General features: G+C 32.3%; 2 protein-coding genes across 2 annotated transcripts; both read left to right on the plus strand.

Moving 5' to 3' along the window:
- The first annotated feature begins 681 nt into the window (after positions 1-681).
- Positions 682-1759, plus strand: LOC109798994 (uncharacterized). The gene has a single exon (XM_020359458.3). It carries the CDS (start codon positions 809-811, stop codon positions 1451-1453), a length of 645 nt encoding a protein of 214 aa, XP_020215047.1. The 5' UTR covers positions 682-808; the 3' UTR covers positions 1454-1759.
- Positions 1760-13083: 11324 nt separating this feature from the next.
- LOC109798899 (uncharacterized) lies at positions 13084-14367 on the plus strand. The gene is made up of 2 exons (XM_020359331.3): positions 13084-13275; positions 13696-14367. The coding sequence occupies exons 1-2, from the start codon at positions 13146-13148 to the stop codon at positions 14079-14081; spliced, it is 516 nt and encodes a 171-aa protein (XP_020214920.1). The 5' UTR covers positions 13084-13145; the 3' UTR covers positions 14082-14367.
- Positions 14368-15875: the final 1508 nt, after the last annotated feature.

The raw sequence follows: 15875 nt of genomic DNA on the forward strand, positions 1-15875 counted from the left end.
ACTAGAACGGGCCGTTCTGGGGTTATAAATTAACCCACAACGTCTATCTATGAAACGAGCCGTTCCAAAACTGGAACGACTCGTTCCCAAAGTGGAACGGCCCGTTCTGAGTTCGCATTTTGCACATAAAATTTATTTTTGGAACGGGCCGTTCTGGGTTCCACTGGAAGCGAAAATACCCCAACATAATCGATTATGCTTGGCCACATAATCGATTATGCATGCATGGGACAGGGGCATTTCTGGGTTTTCATAAATCCTACGTGGCTTTCTTCTCCTTTCTTCGCTTTTGTGCGAGGACGCGAACCACGCTTCTCCCCTTTTTTTTTCATCTTTCCATCATCGCAAATCACCAGAAACAAACAACAATTTTCTTTGCTTGTTCATTTATTCATGCAGTAAATCCCTAGGAGTGAAAATACATTATTCTTCAATAAACAAATCTTAACATGCTCCGACAGGAAGTGATATGAACAGTGTGTTTCAGTTTCAGAAGCATTTTAAGCACGTTCTAGATCAATTTACGTGTACCGAATAAATCATCGAGATTCGAGAGATTTTCTTACATATATAAAATATAAAATAAAATTGTAACTGTCCATTTCAGTTATGAATATATTTTTAATATTTAATATTATATTATATTATACAGAGTTATTATTATTTTATTTAGAAAAAGGAAAGTAAAAAGCGTAGCCATTGCCCATACCTCATTCAGTCTCTGCGCCTCACCAAAATCACGACTCACTGGTCTCTGCTTTGTTATAACCTCTTTCTGTTTCTCTCTTCCGAACCGAACCGAACCGGCATGGGTCTCTCCGGTCCCAACCGAAAACTCTCCGCCACAGAGCGCTTCCTCGGTGTTCCATCTCACGCGCCGCCGCATTTCCCTTCCGTCGCCAACGACGACTTCCACGAGGACGACGTCGTTTTCTTCAGCGGTGACTACAGCGCCTCCACTCCTTCGTCTTCCACGTCCTCCTCTTCCTCCGCCACTCCTAACCACCTTATCCACCACCACCACCACCACCACGACGGCATCCTCGCCGCGCTCCCCGAGAACGAAACCTCCCGCAACCTCCGGAACGTTTCGCAGCACTTTCACAAGGCGTCAATCTCCTCCATATCCTCCTCTTCCTCTCGCACCAATCCCTCCATTCCGCGGCCTCCGACGCCGGCGCAACCGTCGTCCGTCAATTTCCACCATTCCGCGCCCGTGAACGTCCCGATCTTGTCGATGAAGGCGCGCCGGCGGCACCTTGAGTTCGACGAAGACGACGAGGAGGAGGAAGAAGAGGAGATGATGCCTCCGCACGAAATCGTAGCGAGAAACTCATCGCAATCGCCAATGCTCGCTTGTTCGGTTCTGGAAGGGATAGGGAGAACGCTGAAAGGGAGGGACCTGCGTCAGGTTCGAAATGCCGTTTGGCGCCAAACAGGTTTCCTCGGTTGATTCATTCAATTCAAATTCTTCGGCTAGGGTTTAATTTTCCCGCATTTATTGATTTCTATGCGTCTGAATTTGTCCCGGACTCGTGGATTTCCCTATCTATCGTAATTCCTAGTGTTCCATCACTTTATCGTTTTCGTTTTTCTTTATCTGCCTGAGAAAATGTGAAATATGCACTCACGTAAGGAGATAATTAACAATGGTGGAGTGTAGAGAGAAAATTAGAAAATGAATTTTAGGTCCTCGACTAAATAGAGTGTTGTTCGAGTTTTATTTAAGTAATTAAGTGAAGATTAGTGAATGATTTTATATTGGCGTCTATTTTCTAGCATGAGTTATGTAAAATTCGGCATTAAGATGTTGTGGAATGCTGATGATTGATGGAGGTTATGTATATGGACAATGTGATTACTGATGAACAAGTTTAGATACAAGTTGAAAATAACTTTTGAAAGTTTCTTTATTGAAAATAAAGAAATTTTTTTTTTCTAGAAAAGCTCTTTTAAATGATTTTAAGCGTCTATCTTCTTGAGGTTGAGGGTAGTTTGTTTCCCTGCTTAAAACACATGACCATGGAATTGGAAGCTCCAACCGGATCCTAAATCTAATGAATGTTGTTGGTACATTTTAAGCTGTCATGCTCAGTTTTGGTCTGGTTAGCTTCTTTTTTCTGGGTTAAAGGCAAAAGAATAATTACTCCTTTAACTTGTAGTTGGAATTTCAATATTTGGTCAGGTAGTCATTAACAGATTGGTCAGAGCCCTTGATTACCTGATGTTGCTTTGCCCCACAATGAACAGTGGTATCTAGTAAATTTGTGATATGATGGTTCTGTTTGGTCATGTTTATAGGGAACTTACCTTACAGTTATTTCACTGTTTATGATAATGATATTTTCTTTTTAATTATTTTGGTCTATTATTTTACAGACTAGAAAGTAGACATGGAGCTCTGATTCTGTAGGTTAGCAACTAGCAACAAAACCTAATTTGTGCTTAGGAATGAAAGAGTAGAATGGAAAGGGATGGCAATCAGATCCAAATTTAATGGGTATTCATAAAAGTTACTTGCAATGAGTAAGGTTTTTACCAATCAAATGAGTCTGGTCGGGTATGTATAGATATTTACCTAAATATTTTTGCAGGTATTGGTACATATAGGTATTATTATAGGTATTATAGTGCCTAATCTTACCCATACCTACATAATGTATTTATCATACTGCATAATTAGAATTTTAAAAATTTTAAATACTTTTTTTCATTACATTAAATAATTTTATTTAGAATGTTTTATAATTACGAGTTGAATTATCATTGAATATTTTATCAATTACGTTATACTTCAATTAATTCTTTTTTTTATTATTATTGGTTTTTCATTATTTATATTAGTATTATAAGTGGTATTTTGTTTTACTAGTTTGTCATGCATTATGATAATGTAGAAATGGATTTGGCTGTGTAAAAAATAAGAATATGGATATAAAAGTCGTTGATGCCGTTCTGGAGGCAGGTACTAAAGTACCCTTCTAGATCTATCTATCTATCTCTAAATGAAAGATGAGTAAAAATGAGCAATGGTCTAGAGGCTCTGGGTGTATAGTTTGACTTACATCTTTGGTTTTATCTTCCTCTCGTTCCTTCTATGTCACTTTATTCTACAATTCCTCTCTGACTATTATATGAAGTTGTGTGTGAGGATACTCTTGGACGCATTCCATCTCTCGATCTTCTTTCATGTGTTTTAGTCTTATCTACAGCTTTTGTTGTGTTATATTGCTAATAGATTGATAGCTGTTCTTTGTAATCTTGCAAGTTTTTCTTCTAAAAATTCTCCTTCCAATCCACACATATATTGTGTGGATAATTTTGGAAAGAAAAGTAGTTTTTACTCGGCTCACGATGGTACTCTTAAAAAGTTTCTAATATAGTTCCTAGACTAGAGGTGGTGATGACTGATGACTCTTGAGTAATCAAGTGAAAATCCTTCAGGTATCTTTTGGTTTGTGTCCTATTTTTCATTTTTTATTTTCAAAATGCTTGCAGCTTGAAAACTCGATTATTAGTTAATAGTTATTACTTATTACATACCGAAAGGTTTGTAAAGGTTTTTAAAGGTTTGTCTGGTCCAATATATATAACACAATTACATAGTATGTGTTGGTGGTTTGCTTAAATGTGTACCGTTTTTATTTTATGGTTTTTAAATATTTTTACAAGAAACGGTGAAAACATCATTTTATTTCTTTCACCATTTCTCATAAATTTTTAGAAACAAACATTTTGTAAGAAATAAACACCGAAAACATTTTCTCAAAAAATAAGTCCCAAGAATTTGCTTTTGTCTAGTATTTGCAATTTTTGTATGTGACAAACTCGTACAGCCAGTCTTGTCAAATTAGAATAAAACAACAACCTATGAATAATTAGCAAGACAATGCTTGGATTTACTTTCTAGCCCTTTTAGTATGCACAAGCCAAAAATTTATATAAGGGATCTGTTGGCTTTCTTTTGTTCAGTTCTGAATGGGTCCAGTGTGCGTGGGCTTGTGTTGGGGATAAAAATTGATAGATTAGTTGTTAGGAACCCAGATTAGAAAAAAGAAGAAAGATTGTATTTTTTGATTGTAAAATAATAGAAAATAGGGGAGAGATAACTCTTCTTCAATGGTGTCTCATTCACAGAGATAAATCTACAAATGAATACATCTAAATCACTTGCCTCCCCTTAATCTTACTATTTATTTATTTATCTCATTAACTCGCTACAACTATCCTAACTTACCCCCTCCCATCTTCCCCAAAGTCCCATCATTAGCCATCAACTGTTTTCGGTGTGGTAAAGAGAGATAGAAAGAGTTGCTATTTGCCATAGGCTTATTAAAATATTAGTAACCTTATTTATACTTATATATGAATGCGCTAGATATTCGCCTATTATGTTTCCCTTTTGTCTTCATTTTTCTTCTTTACACTTCATATAAACTCTCTTTTTCTCACTATTATGTTTCATTAAATAAAAACTGCACAATTCACTTAACCAAGCTCTGCAACGCTCAGTTTTGTTTTTTCCTTTTTTCTTTAGAAAATATTTTTTTAAAACTATTTATTATAACAAGAGGATAAAAAATCTTCTGAAAGGATGAGCTACACGGTGGCGAAGGTAAAGGCCTAGATGAGAAGAGTTTTGGCCATCTGGTGGTTTCTTAGTCCTGAAAAGTCATGAAACGGAAAAAGGAATGATGGGGGCAAAGGAGGATGACTTTTTTGAACAACTCTTGCATGACTATAGTGTATATATTAATTATTAATTAGAAGATATAAATTGTATAAAAACAATTTTAGCATAGGGTTTAGTATTAACGTATCGTTGTTTTAATATATCATGAAATTTATTACGATTATAGGTATTTTAATCATGTAAGAATTGTTCTTCGATCTCATACTTTTGCGAAAAGGAGGCTCAAAATCAAGAGAACTGCCTGACTTTTTCTTTTCTTTCAGGAATTAATATTGGTTAGACTTTAGAGTAATTTATAGTTTGATAAATTATTTGTTATTTATTATAAATATATAAACAAGTTTTCCAAAGACTATTTTGTGGAGGTTACATATAATGTTCATAATACTCTTCTTGCCCTAAACATTTTCACAATTACTGAAGGCGAGATTTGATCACATGATTCACATATCCTTATACTAATCCTAAATTGAAAATTGTTAATTAAACTAATTATGTAAACTAATGAGAGGATTGAGTTTAATCGAAGGAGTTAGTTTCCCATAATGTATTAAGATTTGAATTCTTATCGAAAAAAATGTTTATATTTTATATTTAACTATACCTCAAATTCTTCTATTTATAATATTTATATAAACAAGTTAACAATATAAGGACAAGTTGCTCGTTCTACATGACATTTTTTTTTATATATAATTAAGATGTCTTCTTTTACCAAGATTATTCGTCTCTATTTAAGTCTAGGTAAATTGAATTTGAGATAATTCTTGAAAAAAATATTTAATTTCTATAAGGTGTAAAGTGTAATTTAGAAGATAAATTACAGCAACAATTGTGATAAGTGGCATCCCGTATTTTGAAAGGAAAATTATAATTTTACTGTTTAGTAATTGTTGAAATTGAAGGGTTTGCTTACTTGTATTTTCAGTATATATATATATATATATATATATATATATATATATATAATTTTTTAATTACAAAACTGTCATATTTATTTTCAAAGGTTTGTAAAGAGAATATGAAAAACAACTTTTGTGTTTTTATTTTTGGTACATATCTCTGAAATAGTAAAAAAAAAAAAATACGGCGATAATTTTATAACTAAAAAAATTAAACAAAATTATAATATAAGTAAATGAGCTTCAATACTTTATTTGATTTATATGAAAGAAAGTGAAAAGAAAGGGTTAGAAAGTGGAAAGAAAAGGGGGGGGGGGGGGATTAGAAATTGAAAGAAAGAAGAGTTAAAAAAAAAATATTTCATCTTGTTTAGTTGAATAAAAAAAAGTGAAAGATAAGAAAATAAATGTGTATGTAAAATGACATAAATATCGTTAGTTAAGGAATGATGTATTATAATTAATCTTCGGATAAAATAAATATTTTGAAAAATACATTTTAAGAAAAAGAGATAAACGAAATTCTTTTGCAGAGGAAAAAACAAAAAAGAAGAACCAAGTCGTTATCCCGTAATTAGAAAAAATAAATTTGACGGAACACGAATGGTAAGTTATAGTTTCAGACAGGAAATATGACTTTTGTGAGTACTGTTGTCTTAACGCTCCCTTCCCTCCCTCCCTCCCTCTTCTGCCCATATTAGATTGAAACACATTTTGTTGTAGTCATCTTTTCATTCATTAATGCCATGCTGTTTGTGTAAAAATGATTTCAAGTATTGTTTAGATAGCATTTATACGAATAATCTCAACATTTCACCCATCGAAGATTTACAATAAACTTAAAAATCCTCCATTGGTAGAAACATATGGATTTGAATCCATGTTGCGAGGTTATCTTGAACAAAAGTTCAACTAAATCACGGGCATGAGAAAGGGTAATGCTAATACATGAGAAAAAGATCGTGTATCAATTGAACTCACCAAACACTAACACCTATATCACGTGGTAGAATTACTCAAACGAAATAAATAAACTCCATCTCAATATTATCGACCCCTCACAAAAGATTCATAACATCACTTATAAAATTTTCAAATTTGGAAAATCGAAACGAATGACCTTGTTGGTAAACATGTCAACAAATAGCTACTATAAAAATGTCATAAGTGGGACTTATAAAATCAAAAGTTAGACTTAAATCTTTTTTACGATTTTTATGAAAAATTTCTCTTTTAACTTTGTAAAGACCGCACGTGCGATGCAAAGATATCCACGCATGATATACACACTCTTGGGGTTTGGACACTTGTAGCTTTAACCCCATCATCACAACTGGTGCCACTATAAAGAAACATGACCTTTTTTAGAGGCTATAACCATCGATCGACCATTATGGTCCCTCTTTTTAGAGGGTATATATGATCATTCGGCTACAACAAGAAAAGAATGCCTTCCTTTATTGCAATCTATAAAATCATTTAAATTTAACAAGAAGGTGGTCACGGTGATATTTTTGTATGACAAATTAATCCTTTTCTGTGGCATGTGGAGGTTACTCTTTCTTAGAATGAAAGGTGTTAGGTGTCAAGAAATTGCCTAGGATCTAACTTGCATGTTGCATGCATGGGCCTTGGAGAGAAAAGAGGATATTGTTATTATTATTATTTCTGTATTGAGACAATCATCCAAAATCATATGTAAAGTTTATGTCCGTTCGGTGTATGTTCTTTACAACCATCTGTTAAAGTGAGTTTGCGTTTTGTAGTGCCAATGTACCACTTTATCATTCATTTCTATGAAAACTTTGGAAAGGAACTATGAAAAATCAATGTCACGTGTACTCACCGTAGAAACTTTAATTTACACTTTCTCTTGTAACAGAGAAAGAACAAGGAAAGATAAAAGAAGAGGAAAAAGAAAAGAATAACATGGATACGGATCTTTTTGTCACTTAATTGCATATTTTATCATTCATGTTTAACAATTTCGTAAATTTTGTTCTCAATTCTCAACTCTCAAATTTACAAAATTTATTATTGATCTTTAGTTTTTTTTTCTTCATATTTAGTAACACATAATTAATGATGTGATTCGATGTGTCATATTAGAAGTTAATGAGTCACGTTAATTGAAAGACACCAAATGATTAGTTAATAAAGTGATAATATATATAAAAATAAATAAATAAAGTGATAAAATGTTTAAATTCAAAATTTTCATAAAATTTAAAAGATTGTGAAGTATGGATGACAAAATATACAATTAAGTTTTTTTTATTTGATTTTAAAATATTGAAAAAAATGACTTTAAGAAAACACACACTAGTACATAATGTGTATTTTACGTCGGTTATTTTAGGGTTTGTACGTCGCAAAAAACTTTGACGTTAAAGCGGGAGACGTAAATTTACGTCGGGCGTGATAACCGACGTAATTTTGCGTCGGACACTCCCAAGAACCGACATAAAATTGTGATGACACACATCTGGAACGGTTCGTTCTGCAACCAAAACGACCCGTTTCTCTTGCAGTCGTTTGCATATTTATTGTCCATATGGAACGGCCCGTTCTAAACCAGAATGGCCCGTTCTAGATGGACAATTTACACACAAAGACTGCAAGAGGAACGAGCCATTCTGGTTGCAGAACGGGCCGTTCTGGTTGCAGAACAGGTCGTTCCAGATGCAATAAAGCATGCCCAAACCTGCACAGTGGGGGTGAAGTCCACGAGCGATGCAACCACCACATTTTCGAGTGAGTGCTTTGTTCTCCACTTGCCTTTGGTGCTTTCATGGAAATACAGCCATCGCCGCCACCACTCCACCACTCCTTTGGTGCTTTCATTTTCGAGTCACTAGTACAAAAATGACTTTTAAAATCGGTTATAAGGTAACCGATTTTAAAAGTGACGCGGTGGCAATTTTGTAAATAATGACATTACTTTTAAAATTGGTTACTTTTTGACCGATTTTAAAAGTCTCCAACATTACTTTTAAAATCGGTTCTTGAAAAATCGATTTTAAAAGTAGACTTTTAAAATCGGTTTTTAGAGAGCTAATTTTAAAAGTCCACTTTTAAAATCGGCTATTCAAGAACCGATTTTAAAAGTAACGTCAGAGACTTAAACTTCTATCTCTGCTCCCATTCTCCCCCTAGCTCCATTCTCTACTCTTTCTTTGGCTTCAATAGTTCATATAATCCTCTCTTTACTCTCTCGGACTCTCATCTAAAGTGTGCAGGTTCTCATTTTCTCAGAAGAATACAACATTAAGGTAACATCGTCTTGTATTGTCTCTTATTTCGATGTTGCTGGGCGAATTTTGGGTCTGAAACGGACCCAGAACGACCCGTTCTGCTTGCAGAACGGACTCAGAACGGGCCGTTCTGCTTGCAGTACGCCCCGTACTACAAGCAGAACGGGCCATTCTGGAATCAGTTTATTTATTGCACCTTTTGACTTCCTCCTTTCCTCTCATATGTACATCCATAGGTGTTGAAAACTCATGTTTCACTGGACATGCTTGGACGCATATTTAATGGTTCTGGAAAACCAATTGATAATGGTCCACCAATTTTACCTAAGGCTTACCTGGATATTTCTGGTATTTAACTTTATTTACAATGTTCTATAATTGTATCTTTGATGTGAGTTCTTTTTTCCCCTAATATCTTCCCCATAATAATTCAGGAAGTTCCATCAATCCTAGTGAGAGAACCTATCCGGAGGAGATGATACAGACATGAATATCTACAATTGATGTCAAAAGATCCCTCTATTCTAAGCAGATGGTCTCCCTCACAACGAAATTGCTGCACAGATATGTCGTCAGGCTGGCTTAGTCAAGAGACTAGAGAAATCTGATATTCTTCTTGAGGTATAGCTGATTTTTTATAGTGCATTTCTTCGAATATGTAACATGATCTTGAATTATGACTTTTGGGAATTGGTAATGATCCAGCTGCCTCTTTATTATTTTTATTTTTATTTTTACGTTTTAGAATTTTAAAATTTTTTATTTTAAGTTTGCATTTTATCATGTTTTAAGAGTTACTTCTAATTGTCTGGTATTTTATTAATTTGCAGGTTTTGTTCAGGGATCCTCCTAAAATAAGTCAAATATTTAAAAAAAAAGTAATCACTTTTAACATCGGTCAATGACCGATGTTAAAAGTCCCACTTTTTAAAATTGGCTCTTTTAAAATCGGTTAGGGAACCGATTTTAAAAGTAAAAAATGACCGATTTTAAAAGTGTTTTTTCCACTAGTGAGTGAGTGAGTCCGCAAGCGAGATGAAGTGTTTGTGTGCAGAAGTGGTACTCTAAATAAACTTTTGCGCTTCTTTTATTACGTCAGACTTGGTAGGGTCCAACGTAAAATGTAAAATCTACGTCGGACACAATATACATTCAACGTAGATTTTACATTTTACGTCGGACCTGGTAAGGTCCGACGTAAAAAAATTTACAAAAATTACAAAAATGTCACCGCGTCTTTTTTACATTGTATTTTAGTGTGTCCAACGTTAAATAGGTGACGTAATATACTAATTTTTTACTAGTGACAATTTAAAAAATTTCTCTTATCTTTTTCTTCTTCGGTTTAAAATTTACAAATTTCTCTATTTTTATATTGTCTCTTCATTCAGATAAACATAGGATTATTTGTGTGTAAGATTTGGCTTAATATATTGCGTTGTCTTGCAAGAATAAGAGAGGAGTTCCCTTTTTCTTAAAGCATCTACTATCCTTTTTCTATTCTTTTGCATTCGACCAGGAAAAAAGTGATGAAGAGAACCAAAACAAGTCTTTTATGAACGGATATTTATTAAGCATAAAAAAATGAAAATAGTTTCCATAAAAGCTTTTGTTTGTCTTTTTCTAATTATCATTTTAATATATCATTAATTTTTTAATTAATTGTGTGGATTAAATACTATGCTAAATTGCTAATTAATGTTTAAAATCGAAGAAATCGATCCATAACCGGAACGGAAGTAAGAAGTTATGGAAGATATTTTTTCTCAAACCATAGATGTGAAAATATTCAATTAAAATAAAAACCCTTCTTGCAATAAATTATGCTGCTTATTGATTGGGCAATGACAGAAGATTTCTTTGACATCATGATTCAACAATTTTTTCCAAGGACTATTATCTTCCCATGCATTCACTGCGTTAACAGCGAGTTGAAGTTTCAACTTTCAAGCATATCCACAGATGCAAAATCGCATTAAAGTGAATTGAATGACATGTCAGAAGTAGGAGTGAAACTGGACAACAATAAACAGCCTGCATGGTCCTGGTCCAGTTGGATATGTTTTCATCCAACACAATTGCACAAAATAATTTCTTCAAAATTTTATATCAATGATATGAATAACATAATATTAATAGAGTTTTTTTTACACGACAACCAATCAAATTTGTTAATAGTGTCATGTCATTTATTCATTTAATTAAATTAAAATAAAAAAAAAGTACTATTAACAAATCTGATTAGTTATCAGTGTAAAAAAAATTTACACTGACAGTGTATAGGTGATTAACTCATATTAATATGTATAAATAAGAATATTTCATATTTTATAAGTTAATTTTATAGAATTAAATTATATTCAAAATCATATTTTAAGAAGATGATAATATAGCTTATCTTAATAATTTTGGGATATATTAGTTACATCTATCATATTACACACAAATGTTTCATACCTAAAATAATGTATATAAGTATAGAGTTTGTGAAATTGAATTAAGTTTAAACTTAAATATTAAGTTATTTCATTTTCTTAACAAATGAGGGAATATATATATATATATATATATATATATATATATATATATTATGAACATCCCAATAAAACAAATAATAAATGTTTATGTTATTATTGTTATTCATGTCTTTGTTGTTTATTGGTCTAGAATAATGCTTAAGAAAATGAAAAATAAAATTTTTTCGTTAAGAATTACAGTGCCATTGCCAAGGTCCAAAACATTAACATCATTAAAAGCTTAATATTTTATATTTTTGATTTATGAATAATTTTCCCAAGATAATGATGTGTAAAACCGTGTTATCTATTATAAAAATATGGCATACATTTAATTTGAACGATCGTTGTCATTTGGGGGGCTGCATGACCTACCACTTACGTACGGTTCTTTAATTTTTGTATCTAATTTATGTCAGCTGTTGTCCACGATCACACGAAAAATTCAAAAGAACATTGAAAATTGTTTCTGACTTTGTTGTTAATTGAATTTGTTTGTGACTGGTTCGCATCAATTTCTTCCACTATACGGATGCTTTGTTAAGAAGAAATTTGTTCCACTTTATGAATGAGCTTACGGAAGAGCAAGAATCAGTGGATTACGATGTTAATTTGCTTCTCTGTTGTGACTTTTTTTCTTTCACATAACAAAAGTTTGTAACCTACAAAAATCAACGTTGTATGAAATTTTCAACGGAACTAAGCTAAGTGATTCCTTGGCTAGAAGCTAGCTGCTAAAAACTATCATTGACTTCTGTGCAGACTTGATTCATGCCACTATTGCACGTTACGGTGGCACAAAATGTACGAGAGGAAAAGTAATTTTCAACAAGATGTTTATTTGTGAAAATATTGAGTGCATGGTTGGAACAAAATCATTTCTTTAAGTAAAATTTTGTGTTGGAGTCTAGTAAATATTACAGATATAACAATGTCACATGAATAACTTTCTTAACATCATCAGTTTTTTTAACACAAAGATCAAAACGAGCAAAAGAAAATGTTTATATGCGAATTGAAGTGGATGATTTTTAAGTATATATGAAAAAAAAAGATTTGTATGAGACGAAATGAATAATTAAACATTTTTATAAAACTTGATTTGTGAGTTGATTTAAAAGATGTTTGGGTCAAATCAAAATGGAATTTTTATGCATTAAAATATCTTGAATAAATTGACACAATTTTTTTTATGGAAGTAAATAAGTTGGTCAACATACATACCTACATACTAAACACAACTTTATTAGTTATGTAAATCGACCCATGTCAAATCATAATTAAATGTGCCAAAAAACTTTTATCTAATCCAAGCTGCACAAGCTGAATTTATGTAGACGATTTGTGTTTCATGACTCCTACACCCACCTTAATCAATGATCTTAACCCATCAATGTTTAAGAGAAGAAACACTCTTGTTTGCTCAATTTAGAAAGGCAAACACCTTTAAAAAGATTTCCTTAACAAGTGAGTATTCAAATTTTCTACCTAAAAGGCAGTCAGTGCCTCCAATTTTCAAAACATGTCAACTAGAAGAAATAGTGTTAGCATCAACATGAATATATATGTGGATTCCACACTCTACATGTTGTCCTATGTTGATAAGGTTAATAAAAAGGCACCTTAACTGCACACCAACTACTAATATCAGCCAAGGCCCCCCAATATTTAATGTGCTCAGTCTATTGTTTCTTGTATTTATAAGCCCCATACTTACCACCTTTCTCTTCAGTGTTCTTTGCCTTTCATGTTTGTCAACTTTTTCTTGCTTCCATAGTCCATGGCTTGTGTTCAAGTTATCACAGCCCTTCTCTTTGCATTGGCTCTAGCCAGAATTCAACCCTCAACATGCCAAATGCTACAGGGCAAAGTCTCCTGCGTTGACTGCACTCACAACTATGACTTATCTGGTTTGTGCCAACTCTCATGCATTATCTACTAGCTTTAATCAAATTCAAATAAATGTTCATTTTTTTGTTTTGTTTTATCCACTACTCTATTTCTCAGTCATGTGTGTGAAAAAGTTTCGTCTTTATAAAACAACAACAATAAGATTTGAACTTAAAAAAATAGACCCAATATATACTAGTCAAATCCCTCAATAGATTGACCTTAGATAGGGATTTGTTTGTATTCTAGGCACTATCAATGTGAGTTTTTTTTTTTTTTTTTTTTTTAATACAAGATCAACAATAAGATTTGTACTTAAGAAAATAAGATATGATGCATGCTATCTAAACCCCTCGCCAAATTGATCTTAGTGGGTTTGTGTGTGTTCTAGGCATCATATATATGTACCTTGATTCTATATACTTCTTCCATGTTTTCAGATATTAAGGTCTCAGTGATGTGTGTTGGTATGAAAAGGCTAGCTGTGGCAACTACAGAAAATGATGGCTTCTTCAAGGTTGAACTTCCCTCACACCAGACAAAACCTTCTAAAAGTTGCCTTGCAAAACTTCTTGGTGGGCCAGTTCAGCTTTATGTCTCAAGGAAAAACCAGGTATCCCAAATTATCAAGGACAAAGAGCAAAACAGCTACACCCTCTCCACTCCTCTTAGTTTCAGTACATCATGCCCCCATAACACAAAGTGCAAGAAAGCAAAACAGGTTGGTTCATCCAAAACCGTGGATCTTCCTCTGCCTCCAGAGTGGGGCTTGGCACCAAGTAGCTACTATGTTGTTCCTTTCTTCCCCATCATTGGAATACCTTGATCATGTGCTCAAGACTTGAAGTGATTTGTGATCACTTGAGTAAGTAATAATGCTTGTTGTAGGGTAAAATAGACTGCTATTTGATCTTGTTTGTTACATATCATTATAGATGTGTCATGTGTAGTGTGAAAGATTAATGCAACTTATGTAGTGGTATGTAGTGCATGATAGTCTGTGAAGAAGATAATATCCTTGCTTGAATGCAGATAAATACTGTAATGGTTTGTAAACTTATGTTGCCTTTTGTTATATATGATATTTTGTTAATCATAGAACTGTTCTGAAATTTTTCTCACTCTCTTACCCCTTCATCACTTAAACTTGCACAAATGTATCTCTCAACAGTAACTAGTTAGTTTTAATTCTTACTGTATTCATTCTGTTATTCCTTCTTCCTCATCCATTGTATATAATCAAACTTCTCATCAATAATATATTACGCTGTTGTTGATCACATATACATTTGTGTCATATTTGTTGTGGATCCAAAGATCTTTGTTATGCATTTGTTGCGGATCCAAAGATCTTTGTTAGTATCAACGGCAAACAGAGGGGAAAAAAACAGTACAATGAATGAGTCACACAATATCCTTCACTTAAACTTGCAATTTCATTAGTAATCCACAAAGTCGATAATAATATAGTTACTAGATTACAATTTTAGCTCTATAATAATTTTAATTTATATTCGTTATTTTATAAGAAAAGTGAACAGTTTCATGAGTTCATGTTTTTTTTATCAAGATGATATGTTGAACGTATTTTTAAGTTACCAAATGGTGTAGAATATCTAATGAATTTATGATAATGAAATGAAACAAAGTTAGCAATTTTTTAAAAAAAAAAACAACCAAATGTGGGCTTAAGGGTTGTGATATATATGTCTCCCTATATTAATAATACATTTTTGATAAATTTTTTCTAAAACACTTAATTTTATTTTATTTTTTAATTTCTCGATCTTATGAATTCTCAGATTCATTTTTTTTTCAATGACTCCCTTTTCACATGCAACCTCCTTTCTACCCTTTTTATAAGATGTTTAACTTTTTTTAAACACTCACCCCTTTTATACCCAATTCTTTCATCCTTGCTTGTCTCTAATGTTTCAATTTTTTTTCTAAACATTCACCTCCTTTCACACGCACCTTTTTTCCTCCATTTTTTAAAGATTTCAAAATAAGCTAACATTATGTAATTGTAATTTTTCTTCCGAAACATAAAATTTTAAGATTCTTGCATTTTTTTTACACTCATTTAGTTCCCTAACATTAACTAATTTTAGTATTTTGAAAAAAAAATTAGAAGAATATCTTCATAATTAATTTTTTACATATTTTTAAAAAATATTTTTCAAAATACTAAAGAAAAAAAAAACAACGATGAAGAAGAAAGAGGTTGAAGGAAGAAGGAATATAAATTATGGATTAATTATTTACTTATAAAATTAATCTCTAAAATTAAATGTTTAAAATGTTGAAAAATTGGAAGAAGGAGGTTCATGTGAAAGAGATAAATATTTGAAAAAAAAAATTAAACATTAAAAATAAGAAGACAAGAAGGGTATGTTAAAAAGAATGAGTATTTTAAAAAATAAACTAAATATTAAAAGCAAGGGAAAACAATACATGGAGACAAGAGGGGGTACATAAAAAAGAGTGAGTACTTTAAAAAATAAATTAAATGTTGAAAGCAAGGAAAAAGGATACATAAAGTTAAAAAATTTAAAAATTTAAAATATTGAAAATAGGTCATATTAATATAGAAAGGTGTATGTATCATTGAGATTAATGC

This window comes from Cajanus cajan, chromosome 8, assembly GCF_000230855.2.
Source record: "Cajanus cajan strain Asha chromosome 8, NIPB_CcT2T_4, whole genome shotgun sequence".
NCBI classification, from domain to species: Eukaryota; Viridiplantae; Streptophyta; class Magnoliopsida; order Fabales; family Fabaceae; genus Cajanus; species Cajanus cajan.